The 16,557-nt window shown below is 44.1% G+C and overlaps 1 protein-coding gene across 1 annotated transcript in view; it reads right to left on the reverse strand.

Moving 5' to 3' along the window:
• The window catches only part of LOC106568183 (netrin receptor UNC5C), a 241,333-nt gene that overhangs the window by 44,298 nt on the left and 180,478 nt on the right, over positions 1 to 16,557 (reverse strand). The window contains 1 exon segment of the mRNA XM_014138292.3: positions 416 to 596. Coding sequence (XP_013993767.2) covers positions 416 to 596 — 181 coding nt within the window.

A 16,557-nucleotide genomic window follows, 5' to 3' on the forward strand; every position in this document is an offset into this window, starting at 1 on the left:
TGTGTGTGTGTGTGTGTGTGTGTGTGTGTGTGTGATGTTTCAGGGGAGTGTGAAAGCACAGCAGGGGTCCTCCTTAAATACAGCTCTGACACAGAGAACAAAAGCCCCAAACTCCCTGATACACATTCATGCTGGATCAAGGTAGAGAAATGGTATAAAGATAAGCAGAGAATAAGGTATTCTTTATAGTGTACATTTATTATGTACATCTGTACTAGAATTGACACATTCTACTTTGTCTAGTAGGCCTACATGATTTCAATATTTAAGTATTGATTGTATTATTGCATCAGAAGGCGTAAGATATTATGCATATTGTATTTTTATGTTAGGGTGAGAATGACCAACTATGACACGGTACTCTGATTTAGTTTGCTGTTACAGCTGCCATGTTTGGGTTTCAGTTGATTGTTACCATAGACAATGACAGTTGCCGTGGTGCTCCGTCTCTTAGCGACGATGTTCTTGGCGACACATGTGTAGTTAGCTGTGTCAGACAGTCTGGCCTGTTTGATGATCAGGTTATGGTCGATGGTGATGTAGAAGTTACGGTCATCAGCGGGGTCTATGATCTCCTCATTCTTCAGCCACTCCACCTGGAAGGGAGGGAGGAAGGGAGAGAGAGAGAGAGAGAGAGAGAGAGAGAGAAAGAAAGAAAGAAAGAAAGAAAGAAAGAAAGAAAGAAAGAAAGAAAGAAAGAAAGAAAGAAAAGAAAGAAAGAAAGAAAACAAAGAGACAGAGAGAGAGAGAGAGAGAGAGAGACCATTAGCAATGTTCCTCAGTGTGGAACAGTACACATCAAAACGAGTCGGTAAGAGCAGACATGAAACTGGGACAGCACGGCACTCAGACACGTTAACCTGATTTCTTCTGGAATAAATCACAGGGAAGTGTTTCCAGTGTTTAAAGACACCTTTCTTCTCGTTGTCTTCCATTCATCTCTCCAATAAAGCAAAACTTCAAGATTACAGCAACACTATTTATGTCTCTGAGGCCTGAGCTTTCTATAAAAAGTCAATAGCTATCATGTTCTCCTTTTATTTCCCCAGAACAGGACAAAGTAATGCTGTATTGTCAGACAGCAAGAGAGAAGGAAATTCACTGTTATTCCTGGAACTGAAAACACTTTTCTTATGAGTTCCGTTTTTCCAAATGATCCAGATATTGAACTCCTGGTAATATCAGAGAACAGGGGCTTTTATTTGACCGTAAATCACATAAAGACTTTTCTTCACCTCCTCCGCTTTGGGTATGAAGGCTGGGCCTCAGGCAGAGACCGGTGTGCTCTACACAGACAGACCAAGGCAGACAAACTCACAAGTTCCAAAGACTTCTTCAAACTAACTCTGTTTTCTCTAGAGAAAATACATCCGGTGTGTAGTCTAATAGTCAGAGAATACATTGAGAGAGAGAGAGAGAGAGAGAGAGAGAGAGAGAGAGAGAGAGAGAGAGAGAGAGAGAGAGAGAGAGAGAGAGGTGAACAGAACAGGAAACATCCTGTGCATTATGCTACCTCATGAGGAGCAGAAGATGCTAGATAGGGCAGAGCAGGGCTGAGGAGATAAGAAGTCTGTTTTGCTGGTCATTGTAAAAAAAAACTATAGGAAGAGACATCATCTACACCTCAAAAAACATACCTCATATGAACCCTGCCAAGACAAAATCATCTGGGGCTGCTGGTCTTAAGTGACTTTAGTAAAATGACAGCCAAGTGGCTGTTGTAAGAATAGGTGGGTATACTGTAGTCTTCACGTGATAAGACCTGTGTTTTCCTTACTATTGTTATAAAACCAGCACCATGATGACTGTCCCACAAAACAAGATGGACAGATTGTGACAGGTGTGGGTTAGAAGCTTCACTACCATCACTAGTAGGCTATCTGCAGTGCCTGTTGACAGATATCATGACTACACCATCAGAGGGCATCATGCTTGGCTGGAGACATCTGCCTGCCTGTACACCCCTATCCTGGAACAAAACTACAGAGAGACTGAAGGTTGAGCCACTTTCAACACGCAGCAATTAACTCCATCTTAAAACTCCCACTCAAACTGAACACATCTGTCATAAACATAATACTGCACAGACACAGATTTTGAGTGCCAGCGACAGATTCCCATCAGAAAAGAACAGAAAAACAATCAGCTCAGTGGTAAACATCTGTATGCTCAGTGTTGTATATTTCCGCTGATATAGGGTTTATGAGTGTTTTCCTCTGTAACAGTTATCAGGTAAATCAATCACATGGAGCCGTGCTGAGCTGAGCGGCGGACACTCTGGATAGGGTTCCCTCCCCTGCTGTCTGGCTAGTCAGTGAAATGAAGCCCAGGCTCTCCTACTCCACAACACAACAATGCAATAAACCCCCTCTCATCTCATCTCTTTTCATCTCATCTCCTTTCATCTCATCTCCTTTCATCTCATCTCATCTCCTTTCATCTCCTCTCATTTCATCTAATCTCATCTCCTTTCATCTCACCTTGTTTAATTTAATCTCCTTTCATCTCATTTCATCTCCTTTCATTTCATCTCATTTCCTTTCATCTCATCTCCTTTCATCTCATCTCATCTCCTTTCATCACTTCTCATCTCCTTTCATCACATCTCATCTTCAGTCCTAACGCAGAGGAGATGAAGACCTGTGTTTTAACTCTTCAGCTTCTGTTAGATATCATCTCATATCATTTATCACTTTGATGCCAGAGCGCAGCAAACAGCAAGCAGAGACAACACAAATCACCTATCATCTCCTCTCGTCTTTTAACCCTGAGATGATGAGATTCCTCTGATGACCACATGTCTGATGAGAGTGAGGATGAAGGGAGGATCTCAACAACATGGTACAGGAGATCTCAACATGTCTGATGAGAGTGAGGATGAAGGGAGGATCTCAACAACATGGTACAGGAGATCTCAATATGTCTGATGAATGATATCTGAGAAGTAACCGTGTTGTCTGACATAAACAGTCATTACATCTCATCTGTCTTAGTATCTTTGTATCTTTTGACACCTATCCTGTTGTGGCTTCATCAGTTAGCTATTAGGAAAAAGACATGATAAAGGGTGTGGAACTCTGGCTACAAAGACCTGATCCCAACAGGGTTTCCTCCAAACAAGGTGAAACTAAATCACCCTAAACTGTTTTACAACACATTCTGTATAAATGCCTGTAAGCCAGTATGCATACCAATCGAGGTAAATGTATTGTGAGTATCAACATGATGTGCATTAAATCCATCGTAAAAAAAAAAGGTGATCAACATAATAATAGCAAAGAGCGACGATCATAAAATTCCACCAATCAATAAGAACTACATATAAACCCAGGGGGCGGGAGGCGGGAGGCGGGGGGCGGGAGGCGGGGGGCGAGAGGCGGGAGGTGGGAGGCGGGGGGCGAGAGGCGAGCACAAGTGATTATACGCGTCACTTCATTTACTGAGGCAAACAAGCAAACAACACACACAAACAGGAAGCTGTAGAAAAGTGTGTGTGTGTGTTTAGCACAGCTGCGTGATAGTGGAACACTGATTGGCCTGGTCCTTGACTGCTGGGACAGTGCTTATTCTATTTTTATCCTTGTTCTGCTGGAGCTGTGTGTTCCTGTGTGTTCCTGTGTGTGTACTGAGTATGTGTGGTCCTCTGTGTGCCAATGGAATACACACCCACCTTGCCTCACACTAAAGGGAACAAGCCATTCAAAACCTTACAGAATCTTAAATAGTGAATGAGGCTGATAAACCAGGCCCATCACATCACATGTGAAGATTGTATCTGATGTGTTTAAAATCAGTTGTATAATGATCACCATTTTGGGCCTGTTCTCTCTGTGTTCTGATGGAGTGATGACAGGGCTGGCACAAAGCTCCCAATAAAACTAATGAAGATGAAAATAGGAAGAAAGTGTCAAAGACATGATGGAGTTCACAGACATGATTTCTTCTGGAAATCACTACACATATTTCTGTTAACCACAGCCTTTGGTGTGTGAACATCCTGTTCTCGTAATGGGGATTGACAGTCGGCACAAAGAGGTGGTTATCCAATTTTGCACCAATCAGAGAGGCAGCGTCTCCAAACGGGCTGTGTTCAGAAGTCAAGTGCTGTTTTATGTGAGAGGGTAATTAAAAATTGAACAAAAGAGCTTTTTAGCGCTGGTAGAAGGAGGGAGTGAGAGGAGAGACGAGGAGGTGGAAACGTTCAAAAAATAAAGGGTTGTGTGTGTGTGTGTGTGTGTGTTTGTGTGTCTGTGTATGAAGACGCCACGGCTCACCTTCGTCACTCAAACCTTCATCACTCAAAGCATTGTTCACTCAATATGACTCATACTATAAGATATGTAATTATAACTGGTTGAACTGTGACCATGGATACCCTTAGAATCTAGTCCTAATAAAACGTTTTAAAGCCACGATGTGAGCAAACAAAATAACTCCAAAATGTTCACACCCTCTGTCGCACATATACTGTACACGCACGTGCACATGAACGCGCACACGCACACGCACGCACACACATGCATGTGTGTGGGTGTGTGTGTGTGTGTGTGTGTGTGTGTGTGTGTGTGTGTGTGTGTGTGTGTGTGTGTGTGTGTGTGTGTGTGTGTGTGTGTGTGTGTGTGTGTGTGCGCATGTGTGGGTGTGCGCATGTGTGGGTGTGTGTAGCCTAGCATGTGTGGGTGTGTGTAGCCTAGCATGTGTGGGTGTGTGTAGCCTAGCATGTGTGGGTGTGCGCATGTGTGGGTGTGTGTAGCCTAGCATGTGTGGGTGTGTGTAGCCTAGCATGTGTGGGGGTGCGCATGTGTGGGTGTGTGTAGCCTAGCATGTGTGGGTGTGTGTAGCCTAGCATTTGTGTTTCAGTCAGAACGCACACAGGAAGCCCTATCATGCACAGATGTCCTCATTAGCGCTGGAGGACAAGAAGGTCAGCTGTGTCAGAGAGGCTCATCTACAGCTCTAATTGTCTGCTGGGTGGCACTGCCAGACTACCACACTGCCTGCCATGCCCGTCCACACTGAGACTGTCCTAGGCTGCGTGTGAAATGGCATCCTATTTCCTATGTAATGCGCTAATTTTGACCAGGGCCCACACAGCTATGAGCTGTGAAGAGTGATGGGCAAAATGCTCATATGTTTTTGCATTTATACAAGACAAACCCATGGGGAGCTGTGGGTGGAAAGCACTGAGAAATGGGCGGGGTGGTTGGATCATTTGGATGGAAGGAAAAATTCCAGAAATCACAGAGGGAATACATTCCAAATGAAGTAAGACTGGATCCTTTCTGTGGACGCCTGATTAACAGGTTGTCTCCTTCGCTATACGACTGAATGATCTCTCTAAGTAAACATCTCTACAGTGTAATTTATTCATATTCCATATTACTATACATCTCCACTACAGACCCAAATTACACAACCTGGAGAACGAGCCAGACACGGTTATAGAATGATTATTCAATCACAGCGAGCTAGACAACAAACTATATTCTCTGCATGTGCGCTGACTACAAATATGGAAATATGTGCCAAATCAATGTGTAAAAATATTAATATGACAGAATGCAGAGAGGTACAGTACCAATCAAAAGTTTGGACACACCTAGTCATTCAAGGTTCTTTTATTTATTTTTACTATTTTCAATATTGACGCACGCCAAGGATAGGGGGCGCTACAGCGATTTCTGAAAAAAATACGTGCCCATTTTAAACGGCCTCCTACTCAAACTCAGAAGCTAGGATATGCATATAATTAGTAGATGTGGATAGAAAACACCCTAAAGTTTCTAAAACTGTTTGAATGGTGTCTGTGAGTATAACAGAACTCATATGGCAGTCAAAACCCCGAGATAGATCGTAACAGGATGTGGAATTCTGAATTGCGGACTCAACTTCAGCACTTTGCCTATAAATCACACCGTGAGTTAGGGTTCATTGAGCACTTCCTATTGCTTCCACTAGATATCCCCAGTCTTTACAAAGTGGTTTGAGTCTTCTACAGTACGAACTGACCGAATGAGAGTCTGTGGAACGTGGTCATAGGGGGAGGGCCATTACCATTATGACGCGGGCGCCCCTGGCTACCCTCCCCTTTCGAAACGTTTTGAAAGACAATGCAACCGTCCCCATGGAATATTATTGAAGCTCTGGTTGAAAAAGGCCCTAAAGATTTATGTTATACAACGTTTGACATGTTTGAACGAACTTAAATTTAAAAAAATTGCACTTTCGTGAAGAGAAGTCCCGCGCACAACGGTACATTTTTAGTAGCCCTTGGAACGCGCTAACAAGAAGAAGCTATTGGGACATAAATTATTAACTTTTTCGAATGAAACTACATTTGTTGTGGACCTGGGATTCCTGGAAGTGCCTTCTGATGAAGATAATCAAAGGTAAGGGAATATTTACAATAGTATACAAGAGTAGATTTGATATTCGATTGTTCCAAGATGGCGCTGACCTGTAACGCTAGCCTATTTTTCTGAGTATAGCATCCCCTTTTATTGCAAAGTGTGATTTCCCAGTAAAGTTATTTTTAAATCTGGCAATGCGGGTGCTTTCACGAGATGTTAATCTATAATTCTTTGAATGACAATATTACATTTTAAAAATGTTTTCGAATAGTAATTTAGTAAATTGTAGGGCTGTTCCACCGGATGCATTTGAGGGAAAATTGTTTCTCAACGTCACTCGCCGATGTAAAATGCTGTTTTTATATATAAATATGAACTTTATCGAACAAAAGAATGCATGTATTGTGTAACATGATGTCCTAGGAGTGTCATCTGATGAAGATTGTCAAAGGTTAGTGCTGCATTTAGCTGTTTTTTGTTTTTTTGTGATGCATGTGGTTGGTCGGAAAATGGCTATGTGAATACTTTGACGATATACTCCTCTAACATAATCTAATGTTTTGCTTTTGCTGTAAAGCCTTTTTGAAATCGGACAATGTGGTTCGATTCAGGAGAGGTGTATCTATAAAACGTTATAAAATAGTCCTATATTTCAAAAAAAGAAAAATACAATTTTTCTATTGTTCGGTTATGAATATGGCAAAATGATTTTACGCTGGATGTTGATCCCGCATGCGGGACGGGCGCTTCAACAGGTTTTAATAATAGTGAAGACATCAAAACTATGAAATAACACATCAAAATAACAAATCAAAATATATTTTAGATTTTAGATTCTTCAAAGTAGCCACCCTTTGCCTCGATGACAGCATTGCACACTCTTAGCATTCTCTCAACCAGCATCACCTGGAATGCTTTTCCAACAGTCTTGAAGGAGTTCCCACATAAGCTGAGGACTATCCTTCACTCTGCGGTCCAACTCATCCCAAACCATCTCAAATGGGTTGAGGTCGGGTGATTGTGGAGGAAAGGTCATCTGATGCTGCACTCCATCTCTCGCCTTCTTGGTCAAATAGCCCCTACACAGCCTGGAGGTGTGTTGGGTCATTGTCCGGCTGAAAAACATAGTCCCACTAAGCGCAAACCAGATGGGATGGCATATTTCTGCAGAATGCTGTGGTAGCCATGCTGGTGAAGCGAACCTTGAATTCTAAATAAATCACCGAGTGTCATCAGCAAAGCACCCCCACACCATCATACCTCCTCCTCCATGCTTCATGGTGGGAACCACACATGCAAGATGGCGAGTTAGCAAGATGGCGCCGGCAGAGATGGTCGCCTCGCTTCAGGTCCTGAGGAAACTATGCAGTACTTTGTTTTTTTAATGTATTATTTCTTACATTGTTAGCCCAGAAAATGTAATGTAAAATAAGAAGATGAGGATTGCTTGGGCCAAGAAACAGGTGCAATGGATATTAGAACGGTGGTCCTTTGGTCTGATGATTCCAAATTTTAGATTTTGGGTTCCAACCGCTGTGTTTTTGTGAGACGCAGAGTAGGTGAACGGATGAGCTCTGCATCAAATCAAATCAAACTTTATTTGTCACATTCGCCGAATACAACAAGTGTATACCTTACCGTGAAATGCTTACTTACAAGCCTTTAACCAACAGTGCAGTTCAAGAAGAGTTAAGAAAATATTTACCAAATAAACTAAAGTAAAACATAATAAAAAGTAACACAATAACATTACAATAACAAGGCTATATACAGGGGGTACCGGTACCGAGTCAGTGTGTGGGGGTACAGGTTAGAGGTAATTTGTACATGTAGGTAGGGGTGAAGTGACTATGCATAGATAATAAACAGAGAGTAGCAGTAGTGTACAAAAGAGGGGGGAGGTCAATGTAAATAGTCTGTTGGCTATATGATTAATTGTTCAGCATTCTTATGGCTTGGGGGTAGACGCTGTTATGGAGCCTTTTGGTCCTAGACTTGGCGCTCTGGTACCGCTTGCCGGGCGGTAGCAGAGAAAACAGTCTATGACTTGGGTGACTGGAGTCTCTGACAATTGTATGGGCTTTCCTCTGACACCGCCTATTATATAGGTCCTGGATGGTCCCTAGTACCTAGAGTTATGATAGACAACTCAGGCCTACTCCTACAGGTCCTGGAATCATCCCCTCCAATCATCCCCTCTAAGACCCAGGTGTTATTGTCCTGTAAACAGTACTACACACCTCTCTTTCATCTTCCTGTTGTGAAACAAACAGGCTCTGACATTTCTGTTGGAGCATTTACTAATGGATGTTTGTTCACTTTTGACTCTCTGACTCTGAGATACACATAAAGAGAATGGGAGAGAGAAAAGGAGGTAGCGAGCCAGAGCTATTTGAGGTGAATCATAACCCAGGAACAAATCACGACTGAGATGATTGACAAGAGGTGAGCCTGACGGGCACTCATTGGGTTAGTTGCCGTGGGGATTAGGCCTGGCCTCCTGACACACACTCTCTCCCCTGGGGCCCCCTAATGAACACACACTTCCATGATAACACGGCAGGACCCCGGGCAGACCGACGAAATGCCTGAATTAAAAGCCTGCTTCCATGGCAACAGGCTCAGCCGCGCGGCGACGGTGCAGTGGCACCCCTGAACCCTGTATTTATCTGGGAGCTGTGACAAGTGCTCTGAAGTGGAAAAACAGACGGAGGGCAGGAAGAGAAGAAAGAAGAAAATAAAAAAGAGAGAGAGGGGAAGAACGATAAAGCTGCATTCTTTCAGAAGGCAGATTTAAGTTGGTTTCATGAGCTGCTTGCTACATCTTCATGGTGTGAAAGGAGGTGAGCTGGTTGCCACATCCTCATGGTGTGAGAGGAGGTGAGCTGCTTGCCACATCCTCATGGTGTGAGAGGAGGTGAGCTGCTTGCCACACCCTCATGGTGTGAGAGGAGGTGAGCTGCTTGCCACATCCTCATGGTGTGAGAGGAGGTGAGCTGCTTGCCACATCTTCATGGTGTGAGAGGAGGTGAGCTGGTTGCCACATCTTCATGGTGTGAGAGGAGGTGAGCTGCTTGCCACATCCTCATGGTGTGAGAGGAGGTGAGCTGCTTGCCACATCTTCATGGTGTGAGAGGAGGTGAGCTGCTTGCCACATCTTCATGGTGTGAGAGGAGGTGAGCTGCTTGCCACATCCTCATGGTGTGAGAGGAGGTGAGCTGCTTGCCACATCCTCATGGTGTGAGAGGAGGTGAGCTGCTTGCCACATCCTCATGGTGTGAGAGGAGGTGAGCTGCTTGCCACATCCTCATGGTGTGAGAGGAGGTGAGCTGCTTGCCACATCTTCATGGTGTGAGAGGAGGTGAGCTGCTTGCCACATCTTCATGGTGTGAGAGGAGGTGAGCTGGTTGCCACATCTTCATGGTGTGAGAGGAGGTGAGCTGCTTGCCACATCCTCATGGTGTGAGAGGAGGTGAGCTGCTTGCCACATCCTCATGGTGTGAGAGGAGGTGAGCTGGTTGCCACATCTTCATGGTGTGAGAGGAGGTGAGCTGCTTGCCACATCCTCATGGTGTGAGAGGAGGTGAGCTGGTTGCCACATCTTCATGGTGTGAGAGGAGGTGAGCTGGTTGCCACATCTTCATGGTGTGAGAGGAGGTGAGCTGCTTGTCACATCCTCATGGTGTGAGAGGAGGTGAGCTGGTTGCCACATCCTCATGGTGTGAGAGGAGGTGAGCTGGTTGCCACATCCTCATGGTGTGAGAGGAGGTGAGCTGGTTGCCACATCTTCATGGTGTGAGAGGAGGTGAGCTGCTTGCCACATCCTCATGGTGTGAGAGGAGGTGAGCTGGTTGCCACATCTTCATGGTGTGAGAGGAGGTGAGCTTCTTGCCACATCCTCATGGTGTGAGAGGAGGTGAGCTGCTTGCCACATCCTCATGGTGTGAGAGGAGGTGAGCTGGTTGCCACATCTTCATGGTGTGAGAGGAGGTGAGCTGCTTGCCACATCCTCATGGTGTGAGAGGAGGTGAGCTGCTTGCCACATCCTCATGGTGTGAGAGGAGGTGAGCTGCTTGCCACATCCTCATGGTGTGAGAGGAGGTGAGCTGGTTGCCACATCTTCATGGTGTGAGAGGAGGAGAATGTCTGTCTGTCACTAGTGTGATCTGGGATTTCATAAAAGGGCCTCACAGAGGTAAAGCAAGGGAAGGGTCTGACCTCACGGGTGGCTAGAAAGTATTTTCTCTCCTTCTTCTCTGTCTCTATCCATCTATCCGCCCCTCCTCCCTTACTTCTGGTCTAGTCTCTCTCAGTGGTCGGAGATGAGTGAGCTTTACAGAAACCATGAGGAGCCAAAATATGTGTAACAGGTTTCCAGCGAAGACCAGAAGACTGGTCTCGCCACCAGAGTAACAGATGTGATGGTACTTCGTAACTCTCTTGCGTTGTGTTTTTAAAGAAATAACTTTCTAGCCAGCGATCACAGTTGATTGATCCCGTGTGGCTCAGTTGGTAGAGCATGGTGTTTGCAACGCCAGGGTTGTGGGTTCAATTCCCACGGGGGACCAGTAAGGGGGGAAAAAAATGTATGAAATGTATGCTTTCTCTACTGTAAGTCGCTCTGGATAAGAGCGTCTGCTAAATGACTAAAATATAAATATAAAAATATATTGATGTTTATTCTGACCATAGAAAACAAGGAAGCACATTAGGTGTCCAGGACAACAGCATGCTGATGGCTGTGGACGCGTGACTCGTCGCTTACATGTCAACATCAGACACAACATCACATATAAATACATCAGGACATGTACATTTCAGAAAGTGACCCACTGCTTGCAGGCCAATATCAAACTGGGATGAATTGGCGTTCGCGATCTCCCCCCATCTGCAAGCGTAACCAATGGCATCACACTTTATTGATATGTAAATTCAACCAACTAAATCGAATACATATTTGTGTGGAAACATAACCAACCCTGTTACATATGTATGGGGATGGAAACATATGTAACAATGACTTTTAGAGGTGCCTGGTTTGCGTTTAATGTATTCAGAGGATACAGTAAGAATTATTTAAATGACTCAATTGCTGTGCTATTTCAGAAAGCTCAATGCCAGTATTTCAGTCCTCTCAGACCAAAGCTTCATTGGTAATGTTGGTGAAGGGAGCCAAAATAAATGTCTGCTGCCGCTTGTTTTCTTTGTGTGTGTTCGGTGTGTGTGTGTGTGTGTGTTCATGTGTGTGTGTGTGTGTGTTCGTGTGTGTGTGTGTTCATGTGTGTGTGTGTGTGTGTGTGTGTGTTCGTGTGTGTGTGTGTGTTCGTGTGTGTGTGTGTGTGTTCGTGTGTGTGTGTGTGTGTGTGTGTGTTCGTGTGTGTGTGTTCGTGTGTGTGCGTGCGTGCGTGTGCGTGTGTGCGTGCGTGTGTGTGTGTGTGTGTGTGTGCGTGCGTGTGTGTTCATTTGTGTGTCAAACTGTGTGTTTGTGCCACTATCTATTGTTACATCAAATATTAATGTGTAGCATCGGATCTAGATGTGTGAAGGGTCTGTTAGGCGTGAAGGCATGATTCCTCCTCTGTCTCAACACATACCGACCCTGTGTCTGTGTACTGAGGAGGTGTGGATGGAGTGTGGCTTGGGACGCCATAATGATGTCATGTTCTGGTTTAAAACAGTGTTTTCTTGTTACAGAGGCATCGTAACAACCAGTTTTGCCCGCTGGGATTGAATCAATGCAGTTTATTTGGACTATTACGGGTCAGCATCAATGGATCATTGATGTCAGGGCAGGTTTTAAACCACCAAATCAAACAACAACTGGTGCTTTTAAAAACAGCCAGTCATAAACCACTCTTTTATGTTACACTACATGTATCACACTGCATGTATAAACCTTGATCAACTTTTCAGTATTATGTGCCTCAATATAACATAAATCCAATGATTGCAAAAGGACAGATAAGAAAAACACGGGAGCAGATAAATATTGTAAAAGGTCAACTGTAGAAGTATATAATCTCAGATGATCATATCTGCAATTACGACCATGCTCCATTAATGTGGTGGGTGTGGTGCATGGATGTCCTTACCTATAACATGTTGATAATCCCCTTTAAAACAGCACCAGTGGGAGAATACAAATGAACCAAGTTTCCATCCACAGTATTGATGTGAGTCATACCGTAAAAAAAAGAATCACGACACCTGTGATGGAAACAGGTCGTTTCGGTACAATTTTATAAATGCCGACAGATAATTTGCTTGTTCGACATGGTGTGATCTTTTTGCGTCTGTAAAATGAATTATGTGAGAAATGGTGGTGCGCACATATTGATATGCAGTGCATTTGGGGAGTTTCTCCCATTCTTCTCTATATAAATAAGATATTTCCATTTTTTAAGTTAAATACATTTGCTAAAATAAAACTAAAAAACTATTTTTGCTTAAATGGAAGAATTATTGTGTGTAGCTTGATGAGAAGAAATATATATTTAATCCATTCTAGAATAAGGCTGTAACGTAAGAAAATGCACTGTAATAACCATCATATCGAAGTAAACTTGGAGTTAAGCGATGATATGGTGTGTGGTCCTCTCACTATGACACAGGAAACCATGCAGTTTATTAGGTTACAGATGACATAAGTTATGATGAACTTCACAAGGTGGTGAAATTGCAAGGTGATATTGATGCCAGTGGCGGTCGGTGACGTTTAAGATGAGGGAGGACATTCTTTTTTTTCTGCCTTATTTCTATTACAGCATATTGGATTTTTTAAATATATTTTATTTCACCTTTATTTAACCAGATAGGCCAGTTGAGAATAACTGCACCTGGCCAAGATAAAGCAAAGCAGTGCGACAAAAAACAACACAGAGTTACACATAGGATAAACAAACGTACAGTCAATAACACAATAGAAAAATCTATATACAGTGTGTGCAAATGGAGTAAGGAGGTAAGGCAATAAATAGGCCATAGTAGCGAAGTAATTACAATTTAGCAATTAACACTGAAGTGATAGATGTGCAGATGATGACGTGCAAGTAGAAATACTGGTGTGCAAAAGAGCAAAAAAGTAAATAAAAACAATATGGGGAAAAGGTAGGTAGTTGGGTGGGCTATATACAGCTGCAGTGATCGGTAAGCTGCTCTGACAGCTGATGTTTAAAGTTAGTGAGGGAGATATAAGTTTCCAACTTCAGCGATTTTTGTAATTTGTTCCAGTCATTGGCAGCAGAGAACTGGAAGGAAAAGCGGCCAAAGTGGGTGTTAGCTTTGGGGATGACCAGTGAAATATACCTGCTGGAGCTCGTGCTATGGGTGGGTGTTGTTATGATGACCAGTGAGCTGAGATAAGGTGGAGCTTTACCTAGCAAAGACTTGGGTCTGGCGACGAATATGTAGCGAGGGCCAGCCGACGAGAGCATACATGTCGCAATGGTGGGTGGTATATGGGGCTATGGTGACAAAGCGGATGGCACTGTGATAAACTACATCCAGTTCGCTGAGTAGTGTTGAAGGCTATTTTGTAAATGACATCGCCGAAGTCGAGGATCGGTAGGATAGTCAGTTTTACGAGGGTATGTTTGGCAGTGTGAGTGAAGGAGGCTTTGTTGCGAAATAGGAAGCCGATTCTACATTTAATTTTGGATTGGAGACGCTTGATATGAGTTTGGAAGGAGAGTTTACAGTCTAGCCAGACACCTAGGTATTTGTAGTTGTCCACATATTCTAAGTCAGAACCATCCAGAGTAGTGATGCTAGTCGGGTGGGCGGGTGCGGGCAGTGATCGGTTGAAGAGCATGCATTTAGTTTTACTAGCGTTCAAGAGCAGTTGGAGGCCACGGAAGGAGTGTTGTATGGCATTGTGTTGTATGGGATAACTGCTGTTCATACCCAGCACAATGTAACATCGATAGTTTTAGTCTTACATGTTACTTAAATTGTCCTCATACCATAATGAGGTTGCTACAACCTGGCCTACGATATTAATGTTTACAATGTAGGTACACAGGCTCGGGAGAAAAATTTTAGTAGTCAAGGTGACAGACCTACTCTTTCTCACCTTTTCCCTTCGCTTGTGGACTTCAGTGCACAACACATCAGCTGTCTGTGACCAGGTGAAAAAACTTTTCCAAGCCAAACCTTCATATCATAACCGCTAACCGCTACACATAGCCTACCTACATCGTAAGTAAACCTACTACAAGCATGCAGTACAGTGTAGGCAGCAAGCAGTTTAGCAGTTACAGTTTAGCAGGCTGCGGTGGTAATACATATATAAAACCAAAAGCTTACAATATTGCGCAGCTGAGCATAATGATGGTGACAGGTGTGCGTAAGGAAGGGCTGCCTGGCGCCCTCGAGTGCCAGAGAGGGGGAGCGGAAGCAGGTGTGACTTCGGTGGAAACACACCACTGGCGGGAAAATGAAAATCTGTTGCCAGTTGGATGGAAACCTAGCTATTGTTGTCCTCAGAAAACATTTATAATTTTGTAGTAATACTATTCGCGATTTTGACATACATTTGGTATTTGGTATTTTATTAGGATCCCCATTAGCTGCTGCGAAAGCCGCAGCTACTCTTCTACTCTTCCGCAGCTACATTCACGATACAAACTGACCACTAGCAATTGCGTCTTCAGAGGCGATGTTCAATCCAGCAACATATAATGACCTTCCTACAGTAATAAAGTACCAGAGAAAATAAAAAAGCTGCTCCCAGGATCCAAGGTCCATACCAAGTCAAACTGTGCGTGTGTGTGCGTGTGCGTGTGCGCGTGCGCGTGCGCGTGCGTGTGCGTGTGTGTGCGTGTGCGTGCGTGTGCGTGTGTATGGGTGTGTGTGTGTGTGTGTGTGTGTGTGTGTGTGTGTGTGTGTGTGTGTGTGTGTGTGTGTGTGTGTGGGTGTGTGTGGGTGTGTGTGTGGGTGTGTGAGAGTACAGTATTATGTTTTGTTTTATTAAAACGTGTGATGTGAACCCTTGCGTAGCACTACTCCTGGAAAAGACAGCTTTCCATGAGAATCCATCTAATGATTTAGCATAGTGCTGTAAGACATGGGCAGACTTGACACATTGACATGGGCCACAGTCTCTCTACCATGCCAGTGCCTTCCTGCCTGCCTGCCTCACTCACTCTGGCATGGCCTGGCATGGCCTGGTCATAGGCATCCAGTAAAAGAGTCATGGAGAGAACTGGCAACCCACTGGATCCAAACCCAACAACCCTCAACAGCTCTTCTCCCTCTTCCTCCCTCTCTGTCTCCCTGTGGCTGGAATATGACAGATATTTCCTCTGCAGTGACCCTGCTACATATTTCTGCAGATGCATATGCAACCACAGACTTGGGCCCATCTGTTTATCACTAGCCAGGTTCCTGAAGCGTTTGTGTGAGAAAATGCCTGACAGACAGAGAGAGAAAAAAGGCTCTCAGGATCAGTTGGGGTGTTTTTCTCTTCCTCAACAGCTGTGTTTTACTTCAGAAAAGAAGAAAAATATGCATAATAGACTGGTGTCTTTATTTTTCAAGTGAGGTAAGTGTGTGTGAGTAATTAATGGATGCCTGCCTCTACCCACAAGCGGTGGCGGTCGGCCTAGGCTTCACTTCAATACAGTACCCCCTCCCATCCCTTTTCATTCCAAACTACAATCTGTCATTCTATTCAGCCTTCATTATCCTTGGTTGATGATGACAGTGATGACAGTGATTCTCTCTGCCCGTCAGCGCACAGCTGTGTTGCTACAGTAACAGTAAGGTCTTGATGAGCACAGGTGTGTCATCACAATGGTGCTCCTGTTGAGTCTTAATTATCCCACTGAGCCAATCAGAGAGAAGCTTGATTGGCATCACTCTGAAACAAAGTGTCGGAATCACCAATAAAAAAAGCCTAAAGAGAGTTTTGCAGAGAGTTTGGCCCAAACTTTACTCCATTTAGTAGGTCAGTATTTCTCATCGGGGATAAAAGCAAGGCAGTTCCACTCACTTAACTCAGCTTTTCCGGGTCAGTCGCAGGCCTTTTGAGAGTTCAGACCTGTGAAGAACTCACTCCAAAGCACACTAATTCTGTCACACACTAACTCTCTCCCCCTCTTTCCATTTCACTCTCTCTCTCTTTCTCTCCCTGTCCCTCTCCTCCTTTCATCCTCCCTCTTTCTGTCCCTGTCCCTCTCCTCCTTTCATCCTCACTCTTTCTCTCCCT

The sequence above is a fragment of the Salmo salar genome, chromosome 13, assembly GCF_965601325.2.
Source record: "Salmo salar chromosome 13, fSalSal1, whole genome shotgun sequence".
In the NCBI taxonomy this organism is placed as follows: domain Eukaryota; kingdom Metazoa; phylum Chordata; class Actinopteri; order Salmoniformes; family Salmonidae; genus Salmo; species Salmo salar.